Source organism: Leucoraja erinacea, chromosome 34, assembly GCF_028641065.1.
Source record: "Leucoraja erinacea ecotype New England chromosome 34, Leri_hhj_1, whole genome shotgun sequence".
NCBI lineage: Eukaryota > Metazoa > Chordata > Chondrichthyes > Rajiformes > Rajidae > Leucoraja > Leucoraja erinaceus.
Window position 1 is genome coordinate 1,769,434 of NC_073410.1, and position 17,015 is coordinate 1,786,448.

Sequence of the window (17,015 nt, forward strand, 5' to 3'; positions counted from 1 at the left end):
AAGCTGGAGTAACTCAGTGGGACAGGCAGCATCTCTGGAGGGGATAGATTTGGGTGAGTGCACAGTCTATTACCCAGAGTGGGGTTGGGGGGGGTCAATAACGAGAAGACATGGTTTGAGAAGGGAAATTAATTTTATAGGAACTTGAGGGGCAAATTTTTCCACACAGGAAACATGAAACCAGCTGCTAGAGTATTTGAGACAGGAACTAAAACAACAATAATAAGACAATTGGATAGGATCTTGAGGGGTAACTTTTTCACACAGAAAGTAGAACTCCCTGCCATGGGAAGTAGTTCAGACAGGTGCTATAACAACATTTATCAGACATTTTGACAGGAACACGGATAGGAAAGGTTTAGCGGGATATGGGCCAAACATGGGCAGGTGAGCCGAGTGAAGATGGGGCATCTTGGTCGGCATGGACAAGTTGGGCCGAAGGGCCTGTTTTGCGCTGTGTGACTTGGAACAAAATGAATTTCACTTGGAGTTTCTCATTGATCGGAATGTCCAATGGCACCAGGTGAAGTGGAGACTGAGTAGGTCCGACAGTGACTTGTCTACTTCAGCAATCAATTCAGTCCTCACACTGTGACAAATGGAACTCAGAAAGCAAACCGCAGCTTCATATCTTGGTAAAAGCAAGTTGAATCTTCAGCACCCAGGAGAGAATGGTGACGAGGTCCTGATTTAATACTATATCTGTAAAATCAATCCCACTCACTTACAGCAGGGTGCCACATCAGCAAACCTACAAACCTCACCACCCCCCTTCTCCCCACCCCCCTCTTCCATGTGCCCCACCTATCCCATGCACACCTATTTCTTCACTCCTCCCCATCCCCCAACCATATTCCTTCCTCCGGCTTCACAATGTCGACTTCTTCTAATCGCACCTAACACCTTTTGTCTTTTCATTTTCGGCCTTTATCCAACTATCTACCTATCAACCTCCCCCAGCCACCCGTATCCACCTATCACTCACCAGATTTTGTCCTGTCCCTCCTCTCTTCCCGCTTTCCTCTCCCCCACCCCCACCCACCACACTCAGACTGAAGAAGGCTTCCGACCCGAAACATCACACATCCATGTCGTCTACACCATATATTTTGAAGAGGGTGTAAAAGTCTCATTGTTCATATTCATACGTGATAGGGACAGAATTTGGCCATTCGGCCCATCAAGTCTACTCTGCCATTCAACCATGGCTGATCTATCTCTCCCTCCTAACCCCATTCTCCTGCCTTCTCCCCATAACCTCTGACACCCGTACTAATCAAGAATCTTCTATCTCTGCCTAAAAAATATCCATTGGAATTATTTTTTTTGCCACTTGACTCAATATAACCATATAACAATTACAGCACAGAAACAGGCCATCTCGGCCCTACAAGTCCATGCCGAACAAATTTTTTTCCCCTTAGTCCCACCTGCCTGCACTCGTACCATAACCCTCCATTCCCTTCTCATCCATATGCCTATCCAATTTATTTTTAAATGATACCAATGAACCTGCCTCCACCACTTCCACTGGGAGCTCATTCCACACCGCTACCACTCTCTGAGTAAAGAAGTTCCCCCTCATATTACCCCTAAACTTCTGTCCCTTAATTCTGAAGTCATGTCCTCTTGTTTGAATCTTCCCTATTCTCAAAGGGAAAAGCTTGTCCACATCAACTCTGTCTATCCCTCTCATCATTTTAAAGACCTCTATCAGGTCCCCCCTTAACCTTCTGCGCTCCAGAGAATAAAGACCTAACTTATTCAACCTATCTCTGTAACTTAGTTGTTGAAACCCAGGCAACATTCTAGTAAATCTCCTCTGTACTCTCTCTATTTTGTTGACTGTCTCTATTTTGTTGACAATCTCAAGCATTTTGAGTGAAGGAACAGCTGAAAGAAAGTAGACATTAAACTGGTACCTTGATGCCATCCGTGGGGTTGTGGACCACTGTTGTCTGTGGTTCCTGAATAAAAACGGGAAGAAGACATTATTAATATTTCAACTCAACACATCTGTGGCATTTTACCTTTTCTTTAAAAAAAAGGAAAGTTATATTATTTTTGCAGTTAAACACTTTGAACTGGGAAAGAAATCATTGCCTGAACCCTTGCTGTGTTAAGTGAGAAAAAAAGCACTTTGAAATGGCCGGTTAGGTTTGAAGATCCCATGCATGGCTTACTTTCCAGTCACTGGCCTCTGAAACTCGCTGTAAACCCATCCCATACCAGATTACCCACTGTGTGTAAGTGGGACATTTGGTGAATTCTAGAGCGGGCAGCAGTCACGGGTCCAAAGGCATTCTGTCACTTTTACTTTGTCCAAGATGGACTTGGCGGTGAGTGGGCGAGTATTCGGGAGCAAAGAAATGGTTCGAGGGCCACCTCCAGCATGCGGGCCTAGCCCTAAAGGAACTGGCAACCCATGCCAGTGACAGGACTGGCTGGCGTACAGCCATTAGGAGGGCGCTCAGCAGTTTTGAGGACAATCGCTGAAGCCGACTCGTTAGTGCCAGAGGCCCTGCAGCCCTGGAACCCCCCATAGTGGCCATTAAATGACCCCCATGTGTGTGGCTCACATGTCGGACTCCTGAGACACACTGGATCCCCCAAGACACAAGACTGCACAACCATGGTATCCAGCTACAATGAGCCACCACCATCAGAGGGCAAGTGGAGCAGGGAAGTTCTCAATAACCTTGCCACAACATGCCTACGTTCTTAAAAAAACCCAACAGGATCCAAAAATACAATCAGCAGCCCAATTGACCGGCATGCATTCAAATTGGTTGGGGATTATCCCAGGTAAGGCTTTGAGGTACAGTAACAATTCCTTTATCTATAGTGTATATCTCTGGTCATCCCATTACAGGATGGATGTGAAGGCTTTGGAGAGGATGCAGAGGAGGTTCACCAAATGCTGCCTGGATCAGAGGGTTGGCCAAGCTTGGATTTTTTTTTCCTCTGGAGCTCCAGTAACTGTGGATGAGACCCGATAGAAGGATATAAAATTATGAGAAGCATAGATATGGTAGACAGTCAGAACCTTTCTCCCAGGGTAGGAATGTCAGATGTTAAAGAGGGCCTAGCTTTAAGGTGACAAGGGGCAAGCTTCACAGATGGGCAGGGCTAGTTTTGTTTTTACACAGAGAATGGTGGGCGTATGCAAAGTGCTGCCAGAGGTGGTGGTGGAGGCACACACAACTATGGCATCTAAGAGGCTGTTGGATGGCATATGCCCGCATGTGTAATACATGCAAGAATAATTACACTCTGAAGTTGGATATTTGACAAATAAAGCTCCATGGACTATTGAAATTAACCGCTAGATAGAATATAATTGCACATAAGAACGCAACGCTCAGAAACACACATCTACTGCAAAGTAAGATGAAAGAGAGTCACAGGTACCATTGTGGCTGTTGGAGCGGTCTCCTTTGGGATGTTGACTACGTTGTTCTTGCTGTTGTTGGTTTGCGGCTGTTCAGGGAACAGAAATGAACAGGTTACATCAACACAGTAGTTCACTCATCTCCAGATTCTGATTCAGGGACCTTCATGCTCCCGGCACAGAGAGAGATAAACTTATGGGAAGAAAGAGGTTTACTGTTGGAAGGTCAGCCACTATATTTACCAGCCGTGTCATCGATAGTCACCAAGCAAACACAAGGCTGTGCAGGGCAGCATTTCAAGTAGTGTTGAGCAACTGATTGCATCCAGGGATGAAATCTACCTAAACACGCACTTATACCCAAACTGCAAGAGTCGGAGTCATTCCACATATTCTCAGCACCACTAACATTTTGATTTAATCTTATATTTAAATTATCCTCAAAATTTTAAATTGATTCTACAAACATTATATTGCTACATCTCAGCTCTGACTCCACCTCATTGCCATGTAATATCCTGTAAAACCTGTAATATCACATCCCACTTTAGGGAAAGGCAGTTTTGGTTATAGAGTCGTAGAGTGTGGAAACAGGCCATTCGGCCCAACTTGCCCACAACGGCCAACATGTCCCAGCTACACTAGTCCCACCAACCCACGTTTGGCCCATCCTCCAAACCTGTCAAATCCATGGAAAATTGCCTTGTACAATTGGTTATTGCATTAACAAAAAACAGAATAAACGGGGACATCGTTATAACCAAGGGTCCGTAGGGACAACTTCTCTGAGAGAATGGTGAAGCTACAGAATTCACTACCTCAGGAGGTGGTGGAAGCTGGAGTACTGGGGGCATTTGTGGAAGAGAGAGATAAACGTTTGAAAGATTGGGAATTGGCACAGTGGGGGGATTTGGCACTAGGGGCAGATCAGCCGTGATCACACTGAGGGCGGGGTACACTAGAGGGACCCAATGGCCGAGCCCTGCTTCTATATTCTTGTGTTCATGTGGATTCGCCTTTTCACGTGTGAATAAGTTCATCGCTTATCTTAAAAAGAGTTTAGATACTAACAAAAGAATTGTTGCTATTTATTTTGTATGCATTTGCTTATTTTCAAATGGGATGTTCTTCTCTCCTTGAGTATGGTGTGCACAGCCTAAAGTTGTAGGACAACTTGTTCTATTTGATCTTATTTGATTGTGCAACGCTGGGTTGATTGCATATGTCGAAACAGGTGAAGGTTGCAATCTCCCACCCCCAAATGGGACGTTAAAAGGAGCCCTCAACTACAGCCCAAGTAGAGAAAAATAAACCCACATGGTTCCACTGCCAAAGGTGACCAGGACAGTTCTCCCCAGTAACCAGACTAATACTTAATCTGTAGTATTGAAGATCTGGTCTGAAGAAGGGTCTCAACCTGAAACGTCACCCATTCCTTCTCTCCAGAGATGCTGCCTGCCCGCTGAATTACTCCAGCATTTCGTGCCTATCTTCATTTTTAATATTTACTAATCTTCCATCAACATCTCATTCAAGATGTGTCTGCAAGATCATCCCGTGGCAGTGGGATCTTGTGTGTATTTCGTTTCTTCTTCAGTCAATGAAGTGGGGTGTAACAGCGACCAAGATATCTGCTAGAGCCTCAAAGGTTGTGTTGAGCACTGTATACGCGATAGTTCTTTCTTCCTTCAGGCTGTCTTTGTGTCAGTGTAGAGGTTCATACCTCACATCAGATCATGTCTACACTGCCCCATTTTGGTTTCAGATCAGTTTCAGTGAACGTTCTAACTGCGGATTTGACACCGAAAGGCAGCACAATCTTCAATAACCGGGACTGACGTCACGGAGTGTGATTGAGGGTCACACCGCTCGCTGCACTGGAGAAAATAAATAAGTGACGTTTCAGGTCGAGACCTCTGGAATCTCACCGATTCCTTTTCTCCAGAGATGCTGCCTGAGCTGCTGAATTTCTCCAGCTTTTTGTGTCTAGCTTCAGTTTAAACCAGCATCTGCAGTTCCGTCCCGTGGTTTGAGTCTAACCCTAAGCTGACTCATTTAAAGAGTGCCCGTTTGACTTCAAGGACACTTCAGGGAATGTACTAAAACCTCCCTTGCGATCTTGAGCAATGCAAGGATACCCTTGCCTCCCCAGGCCTGGAATGTCCACATGTGGCATTCTGCTGGAGTGCAAACCTCCTGTTCAGCCCCATTCCCCTCCATTCACCAGCTCACATACAGGTACAGGGAATGAATAGAAGATTTCAGAACTCAGACTAGAGTTTAGAGATTAAAGATACGGCGCGGAAACAGTCGAGTCCGCGCCGACCAGCGATCCCCGCACACTAACACTATCCTACACACACTAGGGACCATTTACAATTATACCAAGTCAATTAAACCTGTACGTATTTGGAGTGTGGGATGAAACTGGAGATCCTGGAGAAACGCCACGCAGGTCACGGGGAGAACATACAGACTCCGTAAAGACAGCGTGTGTAGTCAGGATGGAACCCGGGTCTCTGGCGCTGTGAGGCAGTAACTCTACCGCTGCACCACCGTGCCGCCCCTGAATAACATGGTGGTTGGTTGATTTTGGTTGGGTGCCATGGTTCAGGTGGTGCAGGAGGTGGTTTAAGGTCCTATAAAAACAGTGGGAGGGCAGCACAAGTGTTTTCCCATCTCTCTAGATGTGTCCGCTCACAAGTACAGCCCCTCAATTATCTTTAGAGAAACTTGATGCACCTGGCACGACAAACCAAAAAGTTAACAATTCTAAAATCTTCACTTGATTCTCTGCCTGAACAGGGGAGAGAACTTCAGAAACTTTTAGTCATGGCACGGGCCCTGCAGTAGTCTCCTCCATTACTATCAACTCCTCCTCCCGAGGTTTTACCGTTCTCATACGTACTATGGGCAAAATACAACGACCAATGAGCCACAACGTACCCCACCTTGTGGGATGGAGGGAGGAAACGGGAGCATCTGTTAACGACAGCACGGTGGCGCAGCGGTAGAGTCGCTGCCTCACAGCACCAGAGACCCGGGTTCCATCCTGACTACGGGTGCTGTCTGTATGGAGTGTGCACGTTTTCACTGTGACCGCGTGGGTTTTCTCCGGGTGCTCCGGTTTCCCCCCACGCTCCAAAGACGTGCGGGTTTGTAGGTTGATTGGCCTCGATGAAAATAGTCCCTGGTGTATTTGAAAGTGTTAATGTTAATGATCACTGGTCGGTGCAGGCATGTTGGGCCGAAGGGCCTGTTTCCGTGCTGTATCTCTAAAGTGTAAATGTGGGGATTTCTACAGCCCATACGGTGAGCACAGCATCAAAGTCAGGATTCAAGCTGGGAGGCGGCAGATCTATTTGTGTTCTACTCTTTTTATGAAGAAATGCTTTTTGGAAACTGCCCTGCACAATCTGGCTTTGTTTGTGTCTCCCTGAAGGTTGCACTTCATAATTCTCTGCTCCAAGCAGGCCGAGCCACTGAACATGTTCAAGGCTGAGCAGATAGATTATTTGGACTGTAAGAAAACTGCGAGCTCTCAGGATTAGGCAAGAAACTGGAAATGGGTCTGTCAGTTTGATCAGCTGTGCTTTCAAACTGAACAATAGAGCAGAACTGAGCAACTGTGTGTCCTATTTATATATGAAATTGTTCATACATTAGACCAAAAAGTGCCTCAATGGCAATTAACCCCTGTACCTCTCTTCCTCAAATAAGAACTGCTTGATGCCAATACAACACAGAAGGGTCTGGAATTTAGAAGGATGAGAGGATATCTTATTGCAACATATAAGATTATTAAGGGTTTTGATACGCTAGAGGCAGGAAACTTGTTCCTGATGTTGGGGGAGTCCAGAACCAGGGGCCACAGTTTAAGAATAAGGGGTAAACCATTTAGAATGGAGACGAGGAAACACTTTTTCACAATTCTCTGCCTCAGAGGGCGGTGGAGGCCGGTTCTCTGGATACTTTCAAGAGAGAGCTAGATGGGGCTCTTAAAGATAGCGGAGTCAGGGGATATGGGGAGAAGGCAGGAACGGGGTACTGATTGGGGATGATCAGCCATGATCACATTGAATGGTGGTGCTGGCTCGAAGGACCGAATGGCCTCCTCCTGCACCTGTTGTCTATTGTCCTCTGTCTGCATGTGACTAATATCCCTCCATTACCAATGTGCTTATCTTAAAGCCACTTAAAGGCCACTATCATATCTGCTTCCATCGCCACCCCAGGCAGCGCGCTCCAGATACTCACCACACTTTAAATAGCTTACCTCCACAACTCCTTAACCTTTCCCCTCTTATCCCTGGTCTTTTCCACCCTGGGAAAAAGGTTCTGTCTACCCTATCTCTTAATTTTATGTATTTCCATGAGATCCCCTCTCAAACTCCGACAATCAGAGAGAACTATTTAGTTTGTCCGACCTCTCCCTGTAGCTAATGTCCTCTAATCTAGGTGGCATCCCAGTGGATCTTCTCAGTACTATCTCCAAAACCCACACACCCTATTACATGTGGGACCTTCATTGCTCGGTACTTCGACCTGGTGGACTCAGTTTCCAGCTGGGATGCATCCTAACCACACAGCAATCCTCCCACATCCTAGTTTCAACATTGATCATAGAGTCATAGCATGATAGGGCAATACAGTATGGGAACATGTCCTTCAGCCCAACTTGCTCATGCCAACCAAGATGCCTCATCTACACTAATCTGGCAAACTCTCAATCCGAAACGTCACCCATTCCTTCTCTCTAGAGATGCTGCCTGTCCCGCTGAGTTACTCCAGCATTTTGTGTCTGTCTTCGATGTAGACCACCAACAAACCCACACGTCTTTGGGATTGGGAGGAAGCAGGAACATCTGGAGAAAACCTGCAGTCATTGGGAGAACATGCAAACTCCACACGGACAGTACCCGAGGTTAAGGTGGAGGGGGCACAGCGATAGATTTGCTGCCTCACAGCGCCAGAGACCCGGGTTCGATCCTGACTATGGGTGCTGTCTGTATGGAGTTTGCATGTTCTCCCTGTGACCACGTGGGTTTTCTCCAGGCACTCCGGTTTCATCCCACACTCCAAAGGTGTACAAGTTTGGAGGTTAATTGGCTTTGGTAAAAATTGTACAATTGCCGCTAGTGTGTAGGGCAGTGTTAGTGTACGGGGTGATCGCTGGTCAGTGCGGACTCGGTGGGCTGAAGGGCCTGTTTCAGCGCTGTACCTCTAAGGTCTAAAGTAACATTAGGATTGAACATTCGGGTTCTGGCGCTGTGTGATGCAACATGGATGCACATTATTTTGTGCTGCATTATTTTTACATTTATTTTAATTAATTTTGTAATTTTAATGACAAATTTTTATCGCCAACTTTCATAAGCCATTTCCAAGATAAGCTACACCTAGTTGGTTTATCAGGTTGAAACATACCCATGAAGATAGGTCGGGGGTTTTGAGTTCTTGATCCTGTGGAATTAAGCTATTTGCTAAGCAGGCAAGCCTAAAAATTGGTAACAATGCAAAAAATATTGTCACAGTCTTCAAAGAATCAACGCATGCAGGTTTCTCGTGTGTTGTCATCAGGAATGAAAGATAGGACTTCACTTGGAATAAGCAAATTAGAAGTATCAGCAAGATCTCAAGACTGGTGCTTTTACACATCTGAAGACAGTTACAGTGGGAAAGTACACACAAGACAATATGAGTTGGGGTGAAAATGACAAACAAGTCAAGGGCACACAGGCATGGTTAGATCTGCCCCAGCAACACCACGGGATGGACTGAGGGAATGACGGGATGGTCCGTGTACTTGGTGATCACAAGGCGTGAAGGATGAGGTGAAGATGTTGTATTTGGAAAAGTTCCTCACCATTAAAGGGACACAGCAACTGGACTTCCTTTTCTGTACAGTTCAATGCACGTGGAGGAAAAGAACAAGACACAATGCCACTGGTTAGATCGGAGAAGCACAAAGGTTTTGTGGAGGGACAGATGGATTGTAATCACAACATGGGTTCGCCAGAGATACGGCACAGTGGCACAGCGGTAGAGTTGCTGCCTCACAGCGCCAGAGACCTGGGTTCAATCGTGACTACGGGTGCTGTCTGTACAGAGTTTGTACGTTCTCCCCGTAAACTGCGTGGGTTTTCTCCAGGCGCTCCGGTTTCCTCCCACACTCCAAAGACGTACAACGTTTGTAGGTTAAATGACTTCAGTAAAATTGTAAATTGTCCCGAGTGTGTAGGGTAGTGTTAGTGTGTGGGAATGGCTGGTCAGCACGGATTCTGGGGGGGCGAAGGGCCTGTTTCCACGCTGTATCTCTAAACTAAACTAATGTACCGTATGTCTCTCGAGCACAGCAGATATGAGCAGTACTGGGACATAAAATGACTCGTTCCAATGTCACCATCAAATGGCAGGTAGCTGTGTTTTTAATCCTTCACAGTTGTTACAAGTCAAGGGTTCAATGATTGAGATACAAGAATTAGTGGAGAGGCTTGGTATGAAGAACCAGGTCTTATCTTCCAAGCCCTAAAGGTCGGCTGCAAGGAATGGGACGATGGTTTTGCGGGAAGATCGTAATGGAGGCCCTTTGTGGCCAGATGCAGCTGAGACTAAATTGGTGCCAAAATGGTGACTCTTGCTTATAGACTGTGGTATACACTCTGTACTAACTGCGGGATTATGCTTATGTACGGTGATGGTCTTGCTGAGCTTTATGCAAAAAATGTAGTTCCCTGTACCTTGGTACATGTGGTAATAAAGACCCCATTGTACCTTTGAAGGGAGTTGAGTAGATATTAGGACATGGCCCTTGCCTCCAGTGGAACATGGGGAGGTAGGAGGTGGGCTTTGGAGAAGTTGCGCTGAACATTTAACAATGAACCTGCCAAAGACATTGTCACAGCTATGAGTGTGCCATTGGTGTAACATGACCAAGGTGTATCCTTGGTGTAAGTGGCCACTCGCGAGACATGGAGAGAAGCCAAACAATTAAAATGAGAGACTTGGCATGGCTACCAGTGTGACTGAGCAGAGCATATGGCCTGAAATCTTACTGCTGATCCAATGCTTCCACTCTTGATTGAGACAGAAAGAACACTGTAGTAGATTTTTTTACCTGCCAAGCCAATTAGTTAGCAAGCCCAAACCTAGAGGAGATTCTGTAGTTAGCAGGCAAGTTCTGTACACTCACAATGAACCTTACTGCGACCAGTGACACTGTTGATCTGGTCACTCAAACATTCATGTCTGTTCTTCCCAGCCATTCCTCCAATGGCAGATTATTAAAAATTCTTATTTAAGCTGCTAAATGAGCTATTATTTACACGGGTGGCATGGTGGCCCAGCGGTAGAGTTGCTGCCTTACAGCGCCAGAGGCCTGGGTTCCATCCTGACTACGGGTGCTGTCTGTGTAGAGTTTGCACGTTCACCCTGTGACTTGCGTGGGTTTTCTCCGGGTGCTCCGGTTTCCTCCCACACTCCAGAGCCGTGCAGGTTTGTAGGTTAATTGGCCTCTGTAGATCTACTAGTGTGGAGATGGCTGGTTGATGCAGACTCAGTGGGCGTTTGGGCATGTTTCCACGCTGTATCTCTAAACTAAACTAAATGTTTATTCCAAAATCAATCGGCATTAAATACGAGCAACCGACGTTGTGGATTGGTTTCTGAGCAATACCTACAGGCTACCATCTTCCTGGGGCAGTCAGTTCCAACGCAAGTTAACATTGAGGATATGGTCCAAACTCCCTTTGTGTTGGTATTTGAAACAGCATTTCTAAATGCACTCATTATTTATAGGTCAAGCTATTAATTAATTTGGCTTGCTAGTTGACAATGCAACATCTTTAATTGGGAGACAGAGCAGGGCCGAAGATCAGATGCATCTTGCCTACGGGGACACTCGCTTGTTACAGTGTCATAACACTGAGCAGCCAACATCATGATCACTCCTCCACCCCAACATGTTAAAGCTGTCTCAATGCTCCTACTTGTGGCTGACTGGGGAACTGATTCTCGTCAAACTGAACAAAAATGCTGGAGAAACTCAGCGGGAGGAGGAGCAGCACCTCATATTTTGCTTGGGTAGTTTACACCCCAGCGGTATGAACATTGACTTCTCCAATTTCAGGTAGTCCTTGCTTTCTCCTTCTTTCCCCTCCCCTTCCCAGCTCTCCCACAGCCCACTGTCTCCTCCTCTTCCTTTCTTCTTCCCACCCCCACATCAGTCTGGAGAAGGGTCTCGACCCGAAACGTCGCCTATTTCCTTCGCTCCATAGATGCTGCCTCACCCTCCCCTCTCTCCTCATCAAGCTAGTAATCTCACAGGCTACACATGTCTGACGGGGAACAGGATCATGCAGAGACCATATGAACTTCTGAATAAAGGGGTCATTCTCCAGAATGCACACATGGGCTGGGGGTATCTCCAGCAGGTCTGGCAATTAATGGCCGTCCCTAATTACACCTGAAGCAAACAGGTTGCTTGTCAAGCCCTGTTAAACTCTACTGAAAATACAAATATATACACTAAATGTTATTCCCTTTATGCTGGGTGGACAAGAAATGCTGGAGAAACTCTGGGTGAGGCAGCATCTATGGAGAGAAGGAACAGGCGATGTTTTGGGTGGAGACCTTTCATCAGACCCTTTATCCTGTATCTGTACACTATGATTGTAATCATGCTTAGTCTTTTCACTGACTGGATAGCACGCAACAAAATGTTTTTCACTGTACCATGGTACACGTGACAATAGTACACTAAACTCAACTACAGAACACTTACATCACTTCTAGAATTCAGATCCTTGGCCCATGTTGGGACCACCAATGTGATCTGGAGCTGTGACCCTGGCAAAACCTAAACTAGGGTTATTGGAGAATAAGTGTCCCTTGCCAGCATGTCAATGGTGGCTTCCATCACTCTGCTAATGGTTAGGAAGTGATTAGATAATTATCTACAGAGGTTAGTGAAGGAACTGCAGATGCTGGTTTACACCAAAGATAGACACAAGATGCTGGAGTAACTCAGTGGGTCAGGCAGCATCTCTGGAGAAAAGGAATGGGTGAAGTTTCTGAAGAAAGGTCTCAACCTGAAACATCACCTATTGCTTTTCTCCAGAGATGCTGCCTGAGCCGCTGAGATACTCCAGCATTTTGAGTCTATGGACATAGGTTAATTGGCCATAATGAGGTTAAGGGGTTGCTCTGCCTTGTGGAAAGACCGTAGAAGTGGGGACGTTGAGAGAGGTGGGGGTGCAGAAACTAAGTGTAGTGCCAGGTGTGCGATGGGGGCAATCGTGAGCGAGGTCTAATCCAATCCTTCCTACAGTCCCCATCAGCCTTCCAAACTAGCCTCACAATCCCCAAACACTGCCCTGCAACATCACTCTAACACGGTCAATGCCCCCAGAAACGCTTCGTAGTGTACCCTTACCCAGAATTAACCACGGGGCCTCATAACAAGATACGGAGGACAGGTCTTGGAGCTTTTAAATGGAGGACAAGAGATCAAGAGGTGGGTGAAGGAATTCATGACCTTCAGAACTTGTCTCAACAGTCAGACACCATGGCACCTTTAGGAAACAGATGAGGAGGAATTTCTTTAGTCAGGGGGTGGTGAATCTGTAGAATACATGCCACAGATGGCTGTGGAGGCCAAGTCAATGGATATTTTTAAGGTGGAGATTAATAGGTTATTTATTAGAACGCATGTCAGGGGTTATGAGGAGAAGGCAGGAGAATGGGGTTGAGAGGGAAAGATACATCAGCCATGATTGAATGGCAAAGTAGACTTGATGGGCCGAATGTCCTAACTCTGCTCCTATAACTTATGAACATGAACAGGCCCTTCAGCCCATTGAGACAGTACTGACCATTAAGCACCCTTTTACACTACACTAATCCCATTTTATTCTCAGTGAACTGACGCAGTCAAAGCACAGCTGTCGATGGTGGATCAATGAAAAGCAGGGCTGAGCAAGAGGTGGGAGCTGACGGACTGTGCACAAGGGCCTTGGAAGCTTGCAGGACCACAGGGGGTTACACCGATCGGGGCGGGACAGACCACACAGGGGAAACGGACACAGGGTCAAGGGGGATGGACAATAAGAACTGCCTTATGTTTCCCGCTCCACATCCTGAGATCGAGGAGCATGGCGATCGCTGATTGCAAGGAACAAAGGCAAGGAAACCTGTTTAGCAGAAGATGCTGCTGGTCCTGGCAGCCGGCCTATGTGATAAATAAAGAGAAATTCTGCCTCTTTGAATATCAACATAATCTGGGCCTGGCTGTCTTGGTAGCCATGGATACCCAGCAGAAAAGCATCAGACAGCATTTACAAAAGCACAATGTAGCTTACTAATAGGAATATGAAAGATTCAATATGCTGGGGTAAACCTAATGAAAGATGTAGATCCTCATCATTATTCCCAGGGGACAGGACACACACAAACCCACTGGTATTTTATTTGTTAGTGGCACGTTATTTAATATTAATACTATTAATAATATTGTTGTCATCATTGTAAGGATGACTGTACACTTAACATGCAGATAATTGAAATCTAATGTCTTGAAATCATTTGTCAAATGTTTGCCATAAGATGATTTGATATTTGTTTAAATGTATTACTAATACATTACACATTCATGTGTTAATATTCAATCTTAAACCTTTACAAAGAGCCCACAGGCTGGTTGGATGCTCCACGCCTATTGATACTGATAAGAGTCTCAATTCTACTGTGTATTTAGGAGAATGATCAATTGAGGTTAATGGCACTGTCTTCTAAAGGGCCTGTCCCACTTACGCAACTTTTTTGGGGACTGCCGGCACCCGTCATAGTCGCAGCAGGTAGCCGACAATGTTCAACATGTTGAAAATCCAGCGGCGACCAGAACAAGGTACGACTCTTTGGGCGACTACTCACCACCGTACAGGCTTCACCCCGCGACATGTCGCCTGTACGGTCATGAGTCGTCTCCTCAGTCGCCCAAAGAGTCGTAGCGTCTTTCTGGTCGCCGCTGGATTTTCAACATGTTGGAAATTTTCGGCGACTGACAACGACCTATGACGGGTGCCGGCAGTCGCTGAAAAAGTTGCGTAAGTGGGACAGGCCCGTAAGGCTTTTATATGCAACCGTTTTTGCTATCAATCTTCCTCTAAGTGAGTGCGGTCTATAAGCTCAGCTTCAGGACCACCAGTTCTGCCGACTGTGGGTGATGTAATTAGGAAATTGACTGGTTTGTCTGCAAAACAGTGGCGCAGCGGTAGAGTTGCTGCCTTACAGCACCAGAGACCCAGGTTCGATCCTGACTGTGGGTGCTGTCTGTACGGAGTTTGTACCTTCTCCCTGTGACCTGCGTGGGGTTTTCCCCGGGTGCTTTAGTTTCCTCCCACACTCCAAAGACGTACAGGTTTGTAGTTAATTGGCTTGGATAAAAATTACAAATAGTCCCTAGTGTGTGTAGGATAGTGTTAGTGTTTGCGGGGGGGGGGGGGGGGGGGGGGGGGGGGGGGGGGGGGGGGGGGGGGGGGGGGGGACGGGGGGGGTGGGGGGGGGGGCTCTGTTTCTGCTCTGTATCTATCAACTAAACTAAACTGACCTCCCCTCCGACTGACTATATTCAGCCACTGACATTGATTTAATCCGACTTGTCTCTCGAGTCTCCACAAATATTTGTGCAGACTGGAGATTGGGATCAGAGTCAGGGATAATATTTAGGATGTGACCCATTCAGACCATGCCTGGATGATTTAGATGCGGAGCAACTTCTGTCAATGGGTATGTCTGCCTTCCCCGCCAACAAGTGTTGCAATTCCAATTCCCCGAGACCACCACGTCATGTGGAGCCTTTCCTCTGATAAGAAACAAAAGATTGAATTATCACTCTAAATACAGAGGGCATCTGCAGAAAGACATATCCATAAGTAGGAGAATGCATGACCACTTTGGTTTCTGCATTAGGTCGTTAAAGTGTGATCTAAATTCCAATTATACTCGATGAGAAAGATGGCCAATTGTCACTTGTATTTGACTAGTATTCCATCACGCTAACAAACAAAGCTGAAAACACAAGAGTTTAATTACAAAGTGAATATCTATTAAAGGTCACCATCACAAGGGAACAATCTTGGGATGACTTGGATCTGGAAACAAATGTAATCCCCTTAATCTATGTATGATCAATGTGAATTGAAAATTATCTTCAACCTTTTAGAGTTCAACTCTCTATAGAGTCATCATTCACACATTTAGATGGTAAATCTTTACATGTAGTTGTGAACGGCCCTATTTGCCCACTGCCTTCCATAACCCTAAAAAAGACGCATCTTGATTGCAAAGATTAAAGAAAGGCAGGCTGGTAAAGACAGGTGATAGACACAAAATGCTGGAGTAATGGACCTGCGACTTTTTCGGCGACTGCCGGCACCCGTCATAGGTCGCTGCCGGTCGCCGAAAATGTTCAACCAGAACAAGGTACGACTCTTTGGGCTCACTACTACTCACGACCATACAGGTTTCACCCCGCGACATGTCGCCTGTACGGTTGTGAGTCGTCTCCTCAGTCGCCCAAAGAGTCGTAGCGTCTTTCTGGTCATCCGAAAAAGTCGCGTAAGTGAGACCAGGCCCATAACTTAGCGGAACAGGCAGCATCTCTGGAGAGGAGTGGGTGACGTTTCGGGTCGAGACCCTTCTTCAGACAGGGTTGATCAACTGGTGCAAAAATCAAATAAGTCCATGGCTCCACAATTCAGCTCAACATGACAGAGGGAGTGCGTGTGTGTGGGTGGGTGGGTTATTGATTCACCCGTTCATTAACGGGAGTGTGGAATCGGCACGGGGAATGGGAGAAACCTCTTTCACGGAGTGACGGGCAGCAGATGGTGGGACGTACATCTACTCACAATCTAGAGTTAACACTTCAGGTACATGTTATAAATGATGATGACCTGAATCACTAACTCTATTTTTCTCTTCACAGCTGCAGTATTTATTTTGCTTTTATTTCAGATTTCCAGTAAACCGTTGCAGAAAACCTGAAGTCCAGCCCCTGCTGCAAAGACCCCTTGCTCTCTCCATCTTGGTCAGGTTTTATGCACTTTGGATAATTGGATATAATCTTGGGAAATGGAATAGGCTCTCCCAAACGCGCCCTCCCGTATACACTCACAGCCCCTCCTGCACTACACAACCCCACATACAACCCCTCCCACACACATTCACATACACACTCACACACACACTCACACAACCCTTCCCACACACACTCACACAACCCCTCCCCCACACACTCACACAACCCGTCCCACACACACACACAACCGCTCACACACACATTCACATACACACTCACACACACACTCACACAACCCCTCACACACACACACACAACCCCTCCCCCACACACTCACACAACCCGTCCCACACACACACACACACACACAAACCCCTCCCACACACACTCACACAACCCCTCCCACACACACACACCTCCCACAGACACACACCTCCCCACAGACATGTTTCCATGCATGTACCCACACATTGTGCCCGCATACACGGCATGTGGCATATGCCCCATACAGGCAAATCACACACAATGTCCATGTAACACATGTGC

At 46.4% G+C, this 17,015-nt stretch overlaps 1 protein-coding gene across 3 annotated transcripts in view; it reads right to left on the bottom strand.

The window, feature by feature from the left end:
• Positions 1 to 17,015, bottom strand: part of camk2g2 (calcium/calmodulin-dependent protein kinase (CaM kinase) II gamma 2) — a 230,400-nt gene that overhangs the window by 32,745 nt on the left and 180,640 nt on the right. For all 3 annotated transcript variants that reach the window (XM_055661632.1, XM_055661631.1, XM_055661630.1), the window contains 2 exons: positions 3,412 to 3,480; positions 1,923 to 1,967 (listed from right to left, as the gene is read on the bottom strand). In XM_055661632.1, the coding sequence (XP_055517607.1) occupies positions 1,923 to 1,967; positions 3,412 to 3,480 (114 nt within the window). The remainder of the gene's footprint in view (positions 1 to 1,922; positions 1,968 to 3,411; positions 3,481 to 17,015) is intronic.